This window comes from Bos indicus x Bos taurus, chromosome 10 (genome assembly GCF_003369695.1).
Source record: "Bos indicus x Bos taurus breed Angus x Brahman F1 hybrid chromosome 10, Bos_hybrid_MaternalHap_v2.0, whole genome shotgun sequence".
Taxonomy (NCBI): Eukaryota; Metazoa; Chordata; class Mammalia; order Artiodactyla; family Bovidae; genus Bos; species Bos indicus x Bos taurus.
In genome coordinates this window covers 53784295-53802611 of record NC_040085.1, presented here as the reverse complement: position 1 = coordinate 53802611, position 18317 = coordinate 53784295, and the positions used below count along the sequence as shown (strand labels likewise).

Below are 18317 nucleotides of genomic sequence, written 5' to 3'. Positions count from 1 at the left end.
GAAATGTAGGGCATAAAGCAGTAATATATTCGATAGAATAACTACTGAGGTTTTCAAACACATTAACTATTGCTTTGATTTTTCTTTTAAATATCCACATGAAAAAGAAATGTTCACTCTGGATGAATGGTACCTGTAAGTAGCAAATATTTCTAAAACATAATCATACATAAGAAATTTCTGAGATCACACATAATCAAGACACAACTCGAACTTTCATCTTTGTATTCTTTGCAATGACTATCATTAAGATAACAGAGTTCTGGCCTTTCATCTAAAAAGCTTTCTTTTTAAGTTGTACTTTGGTGAGGAATTAAGAAAAAATTATAAGGAAACCAATTATGTAAGAAAACAAAGTATCCCCTGAGTAATCCTAAGAACAACCTAACAGTGAAGTGTTGAAACATATAAGAATAAAAGAGAAAACCTAAAAACTTTACAAAAAATGTCATTAAAAAAAACTATAAATCCAGATATATCCAAATATAAAACTCCTAGATAAAACAAAATAACTAATAAATATTCATTGCTGATTTAAAAGTCAAGCTGTAATATACAAAGAGAGGCTAGATAACCTGCACCATCTTTGAAAATATTTGAGACCTCTTATTCAACCTAACTTTTGAATTTTAATGCCATAAAATTCAACTAAGATAAGGAAAAAACTGTCTTTGAGGTATTCTTAAAAGACTGAAAATTCTATGTATATAAACATTTCAACAATAAAACAGAAACTATGCTTACTGAAGAAAAGCATAACATTTCAAAAGTATTATCTCCTGAATTCGAATCTGAAATTTAAAAAAAAAAAAAACCAGGCAAAAACAAAACAGTATTATCAGCTCCACTAACTTATCCCTGAAAGCCAATTCACTATTAGGAGAAAGGAGGGAAACAGCCACCAGACTCATTATACCTTTGGAAAAACCACTGTATTAACAATTAGTCAAAGATGCACTAAAGACAAAAAGAAGGGTAGTCACAGATATTCATTTAGTCAAGGGATTATAAAGCTGTGCCACAAGAAAAAAAATAAGTCTAAGCAATGCAACATCAATGTGAGACTGCAAACAAAAGCCATAAAATAGAGTTTTCTGAGAGCTAATTTCAAAAGGACTAAAACTACACTGTATATTTAAGGCCTACATCTAACAATTTTAACTTCCAATTCTATATCCAAATAAAGTGTAAGTGAAAGTCATTCAGTCGTGTCTGGCTCTTTGCGACCCTATGGACTGTGGAATTCTCCAGGCCAGAATACCAGAGTGGATGGCCTTTCCCTTTTCCAGGGGATCTTCCCAACCCAGGAATCGAACCCAGGTCTCCCACATTGGAGGCAGATTCTTTACCATCTCAGCCACAAGGGAAGACAAAGAATACTGGAGTGGGTAGCCTATCGCTTTTCCAGCGGACCTTCTCAAACTAGGAATCGAGCAAGGGTCTCCTGCATTACAGGTGGATTCTTTACCTACTGAGCTATGATCCAAATAACTCTCAACTCTATTCACTTCTTATTATCTCTTTGCCAGATCTTAATCCATGCTACCATTACTTCTTCCCCAGGTGAGTGCCACAGACTCCTAACTAAACTCCCCTTAGTTTCATGCACAGGAAAATATACTAAGAGAACATTTCAAATATGTATGTTTCAGGAAGATGTTTGCTTTTTCTAAAATTAGTGAAATGAGAGCATAAGAAAAAAATAAAAAAGCATATTTTAAGGAAACCTCTGCACAACTTTCTAGTCAAGTGAAATGGTCAATTGTATCTAAACATCTAGAACTCATACATAATTTTCTGATGGTAAATCTCTTACCTGGCTAGGTAACTACTATGACAAATCAAATAAAGCAAAAGAACGTAAATACTAACAAGCAAAAATGAACCACAACTAAACTGCAATCAGATTTATTTGGTATAAGAAGATGAAATATCAGACAAAAGAAAAATATAATTCTTAAAATTATCAAACACTATGATGGTAACTTCCAGCAAATAGAAACCTTCTTAACTTAGAGGTGAGTTAAAAGATGAAAAAGAAACGCATTCCCTCAGTTTAAATAGATGTCCACACTTAGTCCCTGACAGAGTGTATATACATATACATTTTTTATAAAGAGGTAATCTTTTCTTTAAATCAAAATTTTATCAAAGCTTACTAATCAGCACCTGCTAAAATACAATTTCATAGGAGTAGCTATCATCTATAAACTTTTTCTTATCTGTTTGGGCAGAAATCAGTATACCAAGTAACAGTGTGTACAAATAAAGAAAAACTTTTAAGAGGCACATGAGTTACAGATAAATAAACCTTAATGAATCTACAGACTATGACAGTGAATAATTACTCTGTTTTATATTTGAAGTGCTCAAAGTGATAATATCCTTCTCATGTCAATTTGAGACATATGATTTTGACAATAGGTATCACATTTTTATTTTAATTATATCCTAATTGAACCACAATTGAAAGAGACACGTGTACCCCAATGTTCATCGCAGCACTGTTTATAATAGCCAGGACATGAAAGCAACCTAGATGCCCATCAGCAGATGAATGGATAAGAAAGCTGTGGTACATATACACAATCCAATATTACTCAGCCATTAAAAAGAATACATTTGAATCAGTTCTAATGAGGTGGATGAAACTGGAGCCTATTATACAGGGTGAAGTAAGCCAGAAAGAAAAACACCAATACAGTATACTAACGCATATATATGGGATTTAGAAAGATGGTAATGATAACCCTGTATGTGAGACAGTAAAAGAGACACACATGTATAGAACAGTCTTTTGGACTCTGTAGGAGAGGGCGAGGGTGGGATGATTTGGGAGAATGGCATTGAAACATGTATAATATCATATGTGAAATGAATTGCTAGTCCAAGTTCGATGCATGATACAGGGTGCTTGGGGCTGGTGTGCTGGGATGACCCAGAGGGATGGGAAGGGGAGAAAGGTGGGAGGAGGGTTCAGGATGGGGAACACATGTACACCCATGGTGGATTCATGTCAATGTTTGGCAAAAACCACTACAATACTGTAAAGTAAATAAATAAATAAAACTGAAAAAAAAAATAATATAAAGAGGGAAAAAAAATTATATCCTAATTACCTGAAGCTTGCTCCTTAATAAATCAATTCTTAAAAAGATTAAGTAGCAGTATCAGTGACTCAGTTCAGTTGCTCAGTTGTGTCCGACTCCTTGCGACCCCATGGACTGAAGCAAGCCTGGCCTCCCTGTCTATCACCAACTCCTGGAGTTTATTCAAACTCATGTCCATTGAGTTGGTGATGCCATCCAACCATCTCATCCTCTGCCATCCACTTCACCTCCCACCTTCAATCTTTCCCAGCATCAGGGTCTTTTAAAATGAATCAGTTCTTTGCATCAGGTGGTCAAAGTATTGGAGTTTCAGCTTCAGCATCAGTCCTTCCAATGAATATTCAAGACTGACTTCCTTTAGGATGGACTGGTTGGATCTCCTTGCAATACGAGAATACACAGAGAAACTATACGAAAAAGATCTTCACAACCCAGATAATCACGATGGTGTGATCACTCACCTAGAGCCAGACATCCTGGAATGCAAAGTCAAGTGGGCCTTAGGAAGCATCGCTGCGAACAAAACTAGTGGAGGTGATGGAATTCCAGTTGCCCTATTTCAAATCCTAAAAAATGATACTGTGAAAGTGCTGCACTCAATATGCCAGCAAATTTGGAAAACTCAGCAGTGGCCACAGGACTGGAAAAGGTCAGTTTTCATTCCAATCCCAAAGAAAGGCAATGCCAAGAATGCTCAAACTATGGCATAATTGCACTCATCTCACATACTATTCAAGAATGCTCAAAATTCTCCAAGCCAGGCTTCAACAGTACATTAACCATGAACTGCCAGATGACCACGCTGGATTTAGAAAAGGCAGAGGAACCAGAAATCAAATTGCTAACATCTGTTGGATCACTGAAAAAGCAAGAGCTCTAGAATAACATCTACTTCCACTTTATTGACTATGCCAAAGCCTTTGACTGTGTGGATCACAACAAACTGTGGAAAATTCTTAAAGAGATGGGAATATCAGACCACCCGACCTGCCTCTTGAGAAATCAGTAGGCAGATCAGGAAGCAACAGTTAGAACTGGACATGGAACAACAGACTGGTTCCAAATCAGGAAAGGAGTATGTCAAAGCTGTATATCCACCCTGCTTATTTAACTTATATGCAAGAGTACATCATGAGAAATGCTGGGCTGGATGAAGCAATATCAATAACCTCAGATATGCAGATGACACCACCCTTATGGCAGAAAGTGAAGAACTAAAGAGCCTCTAGATGAAAGTGCAAGAGGAGAGTGAAAAAGTTGGCTTAAAACTCAACATTCAGAAAACAAAGATCATGGCATCTGGTCCCATCACTTCATGGCAAATAGATGGGGCAACAGTGGAAACAGTGACAGACTTTTATCTTTTTGGGCTCCAAAATCACTGCAGATGGTGACTGAAGCCATGAAATTAAAAGACGCTTGCTCCTTCAAAGAAAAGTTATGATCAATCTAGACAGCATATTAAAAAGCTGAGACATTACTTTACCAACAAAGGTCCATCTAGTCAAAGCTATGGTTTCTCCAGTAGTCATGTATGGATGCAAGAGTTGGACTATAAATAAAGCTGAGCACCGAAGAATTGATGCTTTTGAACTGTGGTGTTGGAGAAGACTCTTGAGAGTCCCTTAGACTGCAAGGAGATCCAACCAGTCCATCTTAAAGGAAATCAGTCCTGAATATTCATTGGAATGACTGATGCTGAAGCTGAAACTCCAATACTTTGGCCACCTGATGCAAAGAGCTGACTCATTTGAAAAGACCCTGATGCTGGGAAAGATTGAAGGTGGGAGGAGAAGGGGACGACAGAGGATAAGATGGTTGGATGGCATCACCAACTCAATGGACATGAGTTTGAGTAAACTCTGGGAGTTGGTGATAGACATGGAGGCCTGGCGTGCTGCAGTCCATGGGGTTGCAAAGAGTCGGACACGACTGAACGACTGAACTGTTGTTCCATGTCCAGTTCTAACTGTTGCTTCCTGACCTGCATACATATTTCTCAGGAGGCAGATCAGGTGGTCTGGTATTCCCATCTCTTCAAGAATTTTCCAGTTTGTGGTGATCCATATAGTCAATGGCTTTGGTGTAGTCAATAAAGCAGATGTTTTTCTGGAACTCTCTTGCTTTTTTGATGATCCAACAGATGTTGGCAATTTGATCTCTGGTTCCTCTGCCTTTTCTAAATCCAGCTTGAACATCTGGAAGTTCACAGTTCACATACTGTTGAAGCCTGGCTTGGAGAATTTTGAGCATTACTTTGCTAGCATGTGAGATGAGTGCAATTGTGCGGTAGTATGAACATTCTTGGGAGAAGGCAATGGCGCCCCACTCCAGTACTGTTGCCTGGAAAATCCCATGGATGGAAGAGCCTGGTAGGCTGAAGTCCATGGGGTCGCTAAGAGTCGGACACGACTGAACGACTTCACTTTCACTTTCCATTTTCATGCATTCGAGAAGGAAATGGCAACCCACTCCAGTGTTCTTGCCTGGAGAATCCCACGGACAGAGAAGCCTGGTAGGCTGCAGTCCATGGGGTTGCACAGAGTCGGACACGACTGAAGCGACTTAGTAGTAGTAGTAGTAGTATGAGCATTCTTTGGCATTGCCTTTCTTTGGGATTGGAATGAAAACTGATCTTTTCCAGTCCTGTGGCCATGCTGAGTTTTCCAGATTTGCTGGCATACTGAGTGCAGCACTTTCACAGCATCATCTTTTAGGATTTTAGGTCCATTGGAATTCCATCACCTCCACTAGCTTTGTTTGTCGTGATGCTTGGCCCACTTGACTGTGCATTCCAGGATGTCTGGCTCTGAGTGAGTGATCACACCATCATGATTATCTGGGTCGTGAAGACCTTTTTTTATAGTTTTTTTGTATAGTTTTTCTTTCATCTTCTTATACCAAAGTAGCAGTATACTCAACTATTAAAGCTATTAAGAAAGCCATTCCTTTCGCCTACATCTTTTCCTTAGTAGAGATTCACCTATGCACCCCATAAAGAGTTGAATAAATATTAAATTACACATAAAAGTGAAATAAATAAGAAATATATATTATTCAAGCAAATCTTTGCTGTAGTACACTCACAATCTTTAGATAGTTTTTATATCCAACGTATTAGTAGTAAGAAATAGATCTTCTAAAATTTGCGTCAAATTCTTAAATTTTGGTGTGCCATCAGAGTCACTTTTGAGAACACATTAAAAATACAGATGTCAGGGCCTCACCCTAAACCTACTGAATCAGAATCCACTGGGAAAGAACTGCGGCAAATGAATTATTGAGAAGGTGACTCTGATTCACACAAAATGTAAGAAAGCTACTCTTATGATATTATCATATTAATTCAAACTACATAACTGAGAGGAATTTAAATTAGTAGAAAACTTGAATCACAGAATATTTAAAGGAATACAGCCTTCTAATCATTGGGTACATAAATTAACAAGATCATTTCCAACTATCTCCAAGCAAAAATTCTACTAGTTTTAATAACAGAAAATGACAACTATTATATTAATGTTTGAGTTGCCTGATATTTCTCCTGAATTATCCCTTTCCAACATTATGAAGGACTTATTTTTTTGATTTTTTAAAAAAAATTTTGAACTCCCCACAGGGCACGTGGGATCTTAATTCCCCAACCAAGTATCAAACTCACGTCCCCTGCATTAGAAGAGCAGAGTCTTAACCACTGGACCACCAGGGAAGTTCCTATAAAGGATGTTTTAAACAAGTATTTTGTAAACTGTGGAGGCATACTTTTTGTTGTTGTTGTTGTTGTTGTTGTTGTTGTTTGGTCGCCAAGTCATTTCCAACTCTTTTGCCACTCCATGGACCGCAGCCCACCAGGCTCCTCTGTCCATGGGACTTCCCAGGCAAGAACACTGGAGTGTGTTGCCATTTCCTTCTCCAGTTGATCTTCCTGTCCCAGAGACTGAACCCTCATATCCTGCTTGGCAGGCAAATTCTTCACCACTGACCCCCCAGGGAAGCCCTGATACTTTTATTAGAGGCTAGAAATTTTTTCACTGATTTATTTCCAAAATGAGCTAATTTAATGTATCAAAAGACAGTTGTATCCTTCCTTAAAAAGAAGTTAAAAATAAATAACTTAGCATTTTGATTGATGTATCACTTTCTTATGAGTTTGCTGAGTAATCCCTTATATTAACCAGATGACTATTGTGACAACAAAATGACATAATGCAAATAATGCAAGTAAACCACTCAGCACAATGACAAGCTCATAGCAAGAACCCTGTACATATTAACCATCAAAAGTAAAACTGTTGGTCACTTAGTTGCGTCTGACTCTTTGCAACCCTGTGGTCTGTAGCCCACCGGACTCCTCTGTCTATGGGATTCTCCACGCAAGAATACTGGAATGGGTAACCATTCCCTTCTCCAGGAGATCTTCCCAACCCAGGGATCGAACCCAGGTCTCCTGCATTACAGGCAGATGCCAAATTTAATTTATGACTTACATCAATTGTTTCATCATCTTTTTCTGGCCTCACCTGTACCAAGATAGAGCTGCTGCTGCTGCTAAGTCGCTTCAGTCATGTCCAACTCTGTGAGACCCCATAGATGGCAGCCCACCAGGCTCCTTCGTCCCTGGGATTCTCCAGGCAAGAGCACTGGAGTGGGTTGCCATTTCCTTCTTGAATGCATGAAAGTGAAAAGTGAAAGTGAAGTTGCTCAGTTGTGTCCAACTCAGCGACCCCATGAACTGCAGCCCACCAGGCTCCTCCGTCCATGGGATTCTCCAGGCAAGAGTACTGGAGTGGGGTACCATTGCTTTCTCTGCTAGTAATTATTTAATATAACTATGAAAATTAGCATAGGCCTATGGACTCAGGAACTGAAACAAAAACTCTCAAAAAACCAGTAAAAATGAACATTAGCACCAAACTCATCAGGGTATAATGAGACTTATTGAATTACTTTTTTGTACTTCTATTAGACCAATAATTATGAAAATTATGCATGGAGATGAAAAATTTAATCAAACAAGTTAAATGCTTAGCAAAATAAAGGTTTATGAGGAAAGAACAAAACTGGAAATATTTAATAAAAATACTAGTAAGGAAGTAATTGGCAATCCGAAGTTATATTTGCTTGTAACATCAAGAAGATGGAGGTATCATTGGGTTTCACAGTGAAAGCATTATACTAGACCAATTTCCTCTATGATGCTCCCATTCAACTAACATTAAGGTTTGTTTTATACATCAAAGACGCTTCTAACATAATCATGAAAGAATGTTTTAAAGCCATAGTTCAAATGAAATAGCATGGTTTCCTAGACTATCATAAGCACCAATTTTCTATATATAGGACCATATATGCCAGCTAGCCTCCATTTCAAACGCAGTTCACTTGCGGCTACAGTCTGGTTATATAGCATCAGAAGACATGTTTACTGCAATACTTAGCACCAGTAAAAGGAAAGAATCTGAGCAGACCAATTAGTGTACTGAAGGTTCTTATATTTTGTTCTTCAGCCATTTAGGACAAAAAGGAAGACATTTATTTCAACAGACTGTTTCAACATATTTACCTCAGAAGTAAAAGTAGTGATAATTACAAATATTTATTCTTATCACAAACCAAATTATAACCTGAAGAAACTGCATAGAGGAAACAGTGTACTTAGTAGCCACAGACACACAACTTAGGAATAAGTCAGACCTTGAGCACGAACTTCCTTTCATCACTAAATAGCCTTGCTACTTTGTGCAAAACTATTTAACCTTCACAAAACCTCAATTTCATCATATACAAATGGACGTATTAATTAATTTCCCAGATCCTGAGATGTCCTTGAAAAATCATACAACATTTCTAAATTAGGATGAGTCTGACAACCGATATCAACAGAAACTAGACAGCCAAGAGGCAGAGAAATAACTTGACTGAGCATGTGTAAACCAACCTGTGAGAAGCTATTTCTTTATGTGATTACACACTTCAGCTGAGTTGTTTACACTGGTGTCAATGTACTCACCTGAACTTAAACTTAATTCAAACTCTTAAAGTATCTTCAGAAAGATCCCACTATGACGTAGCAGTGAAATGAAAAATTATTGTGTTCACAGAAGATTGCAAGTCACATGCAATAAAAGTCAACTATTATTACCAATTCTCTCAGACTAGACCACACATAACATTTTCAAAGGTTGAAGAAAAGTTGTTATGACCAATTCATGGAGCCAAACGTCTAAATGCCAATACTTCAGCTGACTTTGAAGAAAGGATGCATTTACAGTGATATGTACTTTAATAAAGGCAAAAATATTTACAAGTTTAATCAAACAGAAACCCACCAATGAAATTAACTTTCTCTGATACGCTTTTGCAATTACAAAGGTTCTGAAGAGATCCTTTGGCACAGGTCATAAAAGCCACACGTCAATAGGATGATGCACATAGCTGCTACTGTGAAAAGGGGATTCAGAAAAATCTTCAGATTCCCAAATACAAAGGTTTCGATTCAAACACTGGTTACAATGCTAAAGAAGCTGGAGAATGAAGAAATGTTTACTATCACTAGTTGGGGGTGGAGGTGTGGGGAGAAAGGAAGGGAGGGAGTTGGGAGGGAGGGAGGGAGAGAGAAAGGAGAGAGAGAGGTACTCCCTCCCCTAAAAAATACATCCTCCAGTCACCGCCTTAAAGACACAAATCCAGTAATATCTACCTTCAATCTTTCTGGTGAAGATTAAATGAGATCGTAAATAAAATGCTTGCCACAGTGCAAAGCACACACCAAACTCAACTGAACTGACCTGAAAGCACTCGCAGTAAACACGCAGTGAACTGTTGTTGTTATTATTATTAGTCACACTAAAAAAAACCATTAATTTAAATAATGAAAACAACATTATTCTTTACTTTCATAAGCACTGTCCAAATATAGTGGCTTAAACTACAGTAAGAAAAATAATTTTGTGGAGTTTTTTTAATTCTCTAATTAAAAAAAGAATTTCACTTACATAATTACAGCAAGAACTAGTTTGGTTAAGTACTGGGTTGGCCAAAACGTTCTTTTGGGTTTTTCCACAACACCCAAACGAATTTTTTGGCCAACCGAATATAATAAGGTAAACCTTATAATATAATATAAGGTAAACCTTATCTAAATTGGCTATTAATATTGTCTGTAATCATTTAACCCCAGGTTAGCCTATAATGGTAGTTGTTGGTATGCTACTTCCTGGTTTTGTCAGTCATTAAGATTTTAAGTCATTCTAATACAACTGCCAAAATTTAAGTTATGAGAAAGACAGCAAGTTCATATATATTTATCTACTTTTTACACAAAGTCACAGCCTAGTAAAACAAAGCTAAATTGGGTAAGCAGATATGTTTCCCGTGAATCATACAAGTTTGTTAATAATTTTAATTAATTTTAATTGATTGCCAAATTTTTATATCCTTTTAAAACCCAGATTTTCAGCTTCCCATGAAAAAAAACAGAACCTGGCGACACAGACTGAGGATCTTAATAAAATCAGCTAGAGTGGATAGCATGGGCACCCTCACCCTGCCCGACCTTCTCAGATGGCCATAAACTCAAGCCTATCCCCTTTCACCTTCCAAATTTTCTTCCTGGCCTTTGTCAATATTTGAATCTCCAACTTCTGATGTACACATTTTGACTTATTTTTCTAACCTGGAGTTTCGGAAGAATTGGACAGTGGAGCAGAGGCTTCAGCTAAGGCAGCTAACGTAGCTAATACTGACGTAGAGGAGTTTCCAAACTGAACAGCAGACACACCCGTTTCATCTACAAGAAAGGAGAAAACAGGTTTGAATCTTTAAGGAATTTAATCTAGGGCATTTTTCTGACAAACTACTTTACTTTATTCAACTGTTAAATGAAGCTTGGATAATATTAGTTTTGGGAAAACAAGCTTGGATAGCATTAGCTTTTGAAAGGTCATATTGTAAGTATGTTTTGCAGTATCACCTTTCTTTAGATTATTTTTCTCATAAAAGTTTGATTTTTGCCAATTATAAGAAAGAAAACCAAGGTGGCTAATATAATCTTACCCTTATTCTCCAACAGTCCTTTCTTAAAAGGATGTATACCTACTAAAGCATAAAATCCCAATAGCTATCCTATATGCATCTCAATACCTGTTGCCTTGGATGAATTTTCTGAAGATACCAGACCTGTTAGGTTCACCACCCCTCCAGGTCCAATGATAAACTGCGGTGTTGCAGCATGTATCGTCACAGTGTCGGGACTCTCTGGGTTTGTGTTGATTTGGTTCTGCATAGCAATCTAGGCAACAAATTACCAGAGCTGTTTTTCAGAATTACAACCAGAACATACAGCACAGACTTTTAATATCATACAAACACAAATATAAAGGAAGATTCTGTAATCCAAGAATTATATAATACAAATGAAAAGCTTTGTTTATGGTCTATTGAAAGTACAGAAGTAAATCATAGGTATGGATTTATATCCTAAGTTTCCTGATTAGATAAAGCAGCAAAAATCCCATGTGAGGAGAAATTAGTATCTGAGAGACTTTTACAGAACACAGTTGAGGGAACTCCCTGGTGGGCCAGTGTTTAGGACTCTGTGCTTTCAATGCTAAGGGTGTAGGTTCAGCTCTTGGCTAGGGAACTAAGATCTTACAAGCTGTGCGGAGGGGAAAGGAAAAAAAAAAAAAATATATATATATATATATACACACACACAGGTATGTATTACAACTGAAAGATATTCTGCTGCCCTGTAGTTAGAGAAAACAAATTATTTAAATCAAAATTATGTTCTCTACTATGTTTGGCAATATATAACACTACCTATATAAAGCACATCCTTCCCAATTGTTCTCCATCCTCAATTCTAGGCCCCAAACTGCAGTCAGAAGAAAAAAAAATTGAAAGAAGCACAGCATGTGTTTATTTCCCTGAATATACAACATATTTTAAGTAACTAGGTGAAGTTCAATAGACTCATATGGTCTTATAGAAGAGTTCTACTGGGAAGAAGAACAAGAAGCAATAAGTAAAGAAGATAATTTACATCAATATTGTCTAGCTAAAGAAAAGAGACGTAATGCTGGTTATTAGGAAAACTTGTCCAAAAGCCATAAATAACTGTGTTCATAAACAGACTTTTTTGAGGATGAAAAAATAAACCGATCAGAATGATGAAGACTACCATTACTCACCAAGGGGACATTATTATGGTTACTTAAAAAAAACTTCAGTGGGAGGACAACAGAGTTGAAAAATGATATGGTATCCAAACATGCAATAAAATAATTAATAGAATAAAATGTCTAGAAGGGAATTCAGAACCTTAAAAACACCGAAACTCATCAGTTTATCTAATCTTCTAATGTTACATGCAAAGACTATGGTCTTATAATTAGGAAAATAAACAGTAATGAACAAAAAGGAAGTGAAAGAGGAATAGGTCTGTCCAAAATAATGTCCAAAATGAAAAACTATAAGCTAAATAATACCCTGAGGAAACCAGGGTCGAAAAAGAAAAATCTATCCTGTTGTACATTGCAACATTATTTTCAATAGCTAGAACATGGAAGCAAGCTAGATGCCCATCGACAGATGAATGGATAAAGAAGTTGTGGTACATATACACAATGGAATATCACTCAGCCATAAAAAGGAACACATTTGAGTCAGTTCTGATAAGGTGGATGAACCTAGAACCTATTATACAGAGTGAAGTGAGTCAGAAAGAGAAAGATAAATATCGTATTCTAACACACATATATGGAATCTAAAAAAATGGTTCTGAAGAATTTATTTACTGGGCAGCAATGGAGAAACAGACATAGAGAATAGACTTATGGACATGGGGAGAGGGGAAGAGAGGGTGAGATGTATGGAAAGAGTAACATGGAAACTTACATTACCATATGTAAAATAGATTCCCAATGGGAATTTGCTGTATGGCTCAGGAAACTCAAACAGGGGCTCTGTGTCAACCCAGAGGGATGGGATGGGGAGGGAGATGGGAAGGAGGCTCAAAAGGGAAGGGATATATGTATACCTATGGCTGATTCATGTTGAGGTTGGACAGAAAACAACAAAATTCTGTAAAGCAACTATACTTCAATTAAAAAATAAATTAAAAAAAAAACCTATAAGGTAAATAGTTAAATCATTCATATGACAGAGACCTTTATTATTTTCTATTTTAAGTTAAAGCCAAAAGTTACCTGTAGTATCTCTGCTAAATCTTCATTTCCATTGTCTATTGAAATATCAAATGCAGTTTTACAAAATTTACTTTGCGTGTGTACATCAGCACCATATTTGATTAAAAGTTCCACCACCTCTTGATGATTGTGTTCCGTGGCCCAATGTAAAGCTGTCATCTTCAACATGTCCTTTGCATTAACATCAGCACCATGCTATAAAAATATTTCAAAATAAGAAATTTCTAAAATATGAAATATAAAAAAGTCCTGATATGAAAATACTAACCATTGTGCTTTAAACCAAGAATTTGTTACTAACATGATCAACTCTTATTTCTGTGTGCTGAATAATCCATGTTCCCAGAATCACCACACATTTGTTACTTAGTCAGTTTCCTATCATGCTGGCTTTCCCAACTGCCTTCTTTCTAATTTCTCAGGAATACAGCAATTATTGTTTCAGCCACCCAGTCATGAGCATGAAGGGCTAAAATGGCATAAGGAGTGAAGGAAAACCATATGGCTTCCTCCAAAACCCTCCATCCCCTTATTTACACAAAAATATCCTTTGCTTTCAAAACCAGTGCAATATAATGAATTAATAGGGATCTTTCTAGAGGTACACAATTCATAATGGTAGTCACTAGACATATGTAGTCTGAATACAGATGTTGTGTATATAAATACACAGGAATTCAAAGACATCACACCAAAAAAAGGATGTAAAACATCTCAGTAATAATTTTATACTGATTCATATTGAAATAATTTTTTATATATACTGAATTAAATAAAATATAATATGAAAAACTTTTACTTTTTAAATGTAGCTAATAGAAAATCTAGAATTACATATGATTTGTATTTATGGCTTACACTGTATATTTTTTAGATAAGTTGATCTAGAGGCTAGAATAAAAAAGATTAAGAATATCTACATCTAAAAAAAAAAAAAAAGAATATCTACATCTAACACTCTCTGTTTCAGAATTTTCTCTTTGGCATTTAGATGATTAAAGAAAAAGCCCTGTCCATACTAGTTTGTTTGTTAATTATCCAAACTAACATTCCCTTCAATGTACATTTAAAATGTGTTGAGTAAGACAAAGTTATGGGTCGCTGATAGCAAAGACCAAGATCTAAGAAATAAACTGTCTGACTTAACTAAAAACATACATACAAAATTTTTCCCCCCACAAAATAAAACTTTAAGATAATTTTCATTTAAATGAATGGTTACACACAAAAAGTGAGATAACAGGCATAGAAAAGGCAGACATTCAATCAAACTGAGACAGGCTGGGACCTGAGACCCTTTGCTGCAGTGCCTACACCTGGACAAATACCTCCTCTAGCAACAGAATACAGAGAAACCATGGGGACTAAAAATAACTGCATGTGCGATTGGGGCAAATTATGAACATTAAATACAAAACGACCAAAATCCCAACTGCCACTTCTGAGGTGCTGGGAGCAAAAGCTGGGTGCTATACACAGCTCCAGCAAGGGGGAGGGCAGTCCACTCAAGCAACCCCTCCTACCTAATGGCTGGACTGGCCCCTACCCTCACCCTATTTAAGGGACCAGCTTCTCCCTCCTCAAAGAATGAGCAAGAGAACCTGTTACCTATTTTCACTCCCTCATGCTGAAGCACAAGTCCCTAAAAAGCCCTGCCTGAATTTCTTTTTCTTTTTTTTTTTCCTGCCTGAATTTCTTGTCTGGTCTCTTACTAACTTCTATTGATTAAGGAGTCCAAGGACCCTGGCCAGTAACAAAACTAGTTCCCTTCTCCCTCTTACAAAACCACTATGGTTTTATAAACCTCTGTGGGCTGACTTTCAAAAGCAGAGTAGAAAAAGAGAACACATACCTTAAGCAAAACTTCCACTATGCTGGCGTGGCCCTCAGAGGCAGCCATATGCAATGGCGTTCGGTCCACTTTGGTTCTGGCATCTCTACTTACACCAGCTCGGAGTAGTACTTCTGTGGTGGAATAATGTCCATACTGTGCTGCCAGATGAAGTGGAGAAGTTCCCAGCTACACCACAAGAAAAAAAAAAAAACCCACACGTATAGTCATTTTTAAATATAATTCTATTTCTACCTTATATTTTATATATTGTGTCCACAGAGCAAGCAGATTATCTTTTTATCAAATGTTAACAACAGTAACTCAAAACTGAAAAGGAGTAATTTTTGCTGATCACAGTCTCTTCAAAGGAACCTTCAAGAAGTCCCATTCGTTTCTCAGTGAGGAAGAAAAGTCAATATTTTATTTAATTCAAACGTGCTGTATTTTTTTATCAGATCAATAGTCTAAACAAAATTAATTTCATCAGAAATTAGAGTTTGAGAAATTTTTGAGTACTAGGATGTTTTCCCTATACTACTCACACAAAACTTTTCATCTATGAAACTCATATCAAATAAATGCTAATGTGTATTTTTACATTAAACTGTTTCATAGGAATTACAGCACCTCAGTAATCTTTTTAAAGGAGTTCATACAGTCATTTTTCAAGGGAAAAATCTAATCTGAGGTGCACTGCCAAAGGTGAGTTAAGACATATCCAAAATTCACAGCAGAAACTAACACAACACTGTAAATCAACTATTCAGTTCAGTTCAGTCGCTCAGTCATGTTCGGCTCTTTGCGACGCCATGAACTGCAGCACGCCAGGCCTCCCTGTCCATCACCAACTATATGTGCCAATAAAAATTTTTTAAAAAAGAACCAAAACAGAGCCCAGTTCTCCTGAAATTGATTCCATGTGGCCCAGTCACTACATTAACACAACATTCATACAGGGGAAATACATACTAATATGTGAAGAAGAGCTTTATCAGAGGTATAATTTTTAACAGGTCAAAATTAGAATTACATTATATCCCAAGCATTTAGAAGCACAGAAAGTCCCTACAACTCTATGATTATCAAGGCATTCATTTTAAAGAACCAAGATAGTTCACTAGAACACGTGATTTGCTAACACCACTACAGTAATAATAGCAACTAAGGCTTCTGTTTCCATAGCAAGCACTATTCTAAGGCCTTTACACTTATTATCTCATTTAATCTCCTTATAACATAGGTACTATTACTATCCTCATTTGGCAGTAAAAGAAACTAAGCACAAAGAGGTTATTCATATGCCTGAAGTCACACAGCAAGAGTCATAATACAAAGCTAGGCATGTGCTCTTAATACATGGTAAAAATGGAATTCACTTACCCTTGGAATACTTATTTTAGTACTATTAAAAGCCTTGTATTTTTAAGGGATGGTCATTCCAGCAGATCAAAGAAGATTCTTAAACAGTCCTTTCTTTCTCCATATTCTATTCTGTTTCTTAAACTGGCCCTTTCTATACTCTTATATTCTAATATTTAATAAGTATCTCAGCAGCCCATTCAGCAGCCATGAGCTCTACTTAGTATGCTATAAGGTTTATTTTTTCTTCTTGAGACCCTACCTTTTTGGTTGATGATACAAAAAATACATATATATATTCATACATATATGTAGTTTAAAGGGAAAAAATAAGGTAAACACCATCACAGTCTAGAAATAAAACATTACCAAAATTTAAAATCTTTCTACATGCCACTCCCTAAAAAACCCTTCCCTTAATCCCTGAAGTTGGGATAAACATTGTTTTACTTTGCTTTTTTTATTATTACTATATATCTCTAAGTAATATACTTTGGTTCTGCCTGCTGAGCTTTACTTAAATAGAATCACATTTCATGTATTTCCCTGAGACTTGCCTTCTTTTGCGTAACATCCTAAGATTCACCCATGTTGATGAATTTAAGTGTGGTTCACTTATTTTCTATGCTTTGTAACTTTCTACCAAGTGAATAAGCCACAATTAATTTAACCAATCTATTCTAAACATTAAAATTTCTAGTTTTTTGTTATTATGAATAATGCTGCTACTAAAAATAGTCTTACACATGTCTCAAGTTTATTAACAAGAGTTTCCTTTGGGAATATTCTTTGAAGTTCAATAGCTATTCCTTAGGGCAGGTACATATTCAGACTTACAAGGTACTGCCAAATTGTCCTCCAAAATGTTTGTATCAATATATGAATCTCCTCACCAATAGCTGGTACTGCCAGACTTCTTAATTTTGTTTTTGCTAATCTGGTGAATATGCAATAGTATTTCATGATTTTACTTTGCATTTGCCCAATTTTAATGTACCTGAGCATCTTTTCATGTTTATTGATCATTTAAACTTTCACTTTAGTAAAGTACCATATCAAGCTATTTGCCCTATCTCCTTTGTCATTACTGTCATGGGAATTTCTATGTATTATTGACAATTTTTCTTAAGGTTTTTGGGTGTTTTTTCAAGGTTTTTTTTTTTAATGGAAGTATAACTGATTTACAGTATTATATTAGTTTCAGGTATATAGCCTAGTGATTCAGTATTTCTATAGATTATACTTCATTAAAAGTTATTATAAAATAATGGCTACAATTCCCTGTGTTATACAATATATCTTTGTTGCATATCTATTTTATACATAGTTTGTATCTCTTAATCCTATATCCTATTTTGTCCCTCCTGGCTTCTCTCTCCCTACTAGTTTGTTTTCTATATCTGTGAGTCCAGTTTCTATTTTGCTATATATATTTATAGATTCCACAAACAAGTGGGATCATACAGTATTTGTCTTTCTCTAACTTACATTGCTACAAATGGCAGAATCTCATTCTTTTATAGCTGAGTAATATTCCACATCTCCTGTATCCATTTTTGTGTTGGTAGACACTCAGATTTCTTTTATATCTTGGCTATTACAAATAGCACTGCTATGAACATTGGGGTACATGCAGCTCTTCAAATTGAGAGTTTTCATTTTTTCCAGATAAGATACCCAGGAGTGGAACTGCTAGATCACACTAGCAGTATGATACTAGTGGAACTGCTAGATAGTTCTATTTTTAATTCTTTGTGGAACCTCCACACCATTTTCCATAGTGACTGCACCAGTTTACTTCCC

General features: G+C 36.2%; 1 protein-coding gene across 9 annotated transcripts in view; it reads right to left on the bottom strand.

The window, feature by feature from the left end:
• Nucleotides 1–18317, bottom strand: part of GABPB1 (GA binding protein transcription factor subunit beta 1) — a 71587-nt gene that overhangs the window by 11577 nt on the left and 41693 nt on the right. For 5 of the 9 annotated variants that reach the window (XM_027554033.1, XM_027554032.1, XM_027554037.1 and 2 more), the window contains 4 exons: nt 15174–15341; nt 13322–13516; nt 11253–11400; nt 10786–10899 (listed from right to left, as the gene is read on the bottom strand). In XM_027554033.1, coding sequence (XP_027409834.1) covers nt 10786–10899; nt 11253–11400; nt 13322–13516; nt 15174–15341 — 625 coding nt within the window. The remainder of the gene's footprint in view (nt 1–10785; nt 10900–11252; nt 11401–13321; nt 13517–15173; nt 15342–18317) is intronic. The other 4 variants (XM_027554036.1, XM_027554038.1, XM_027554034.1 and 1 more) reach the window with 1 other exon arrangement.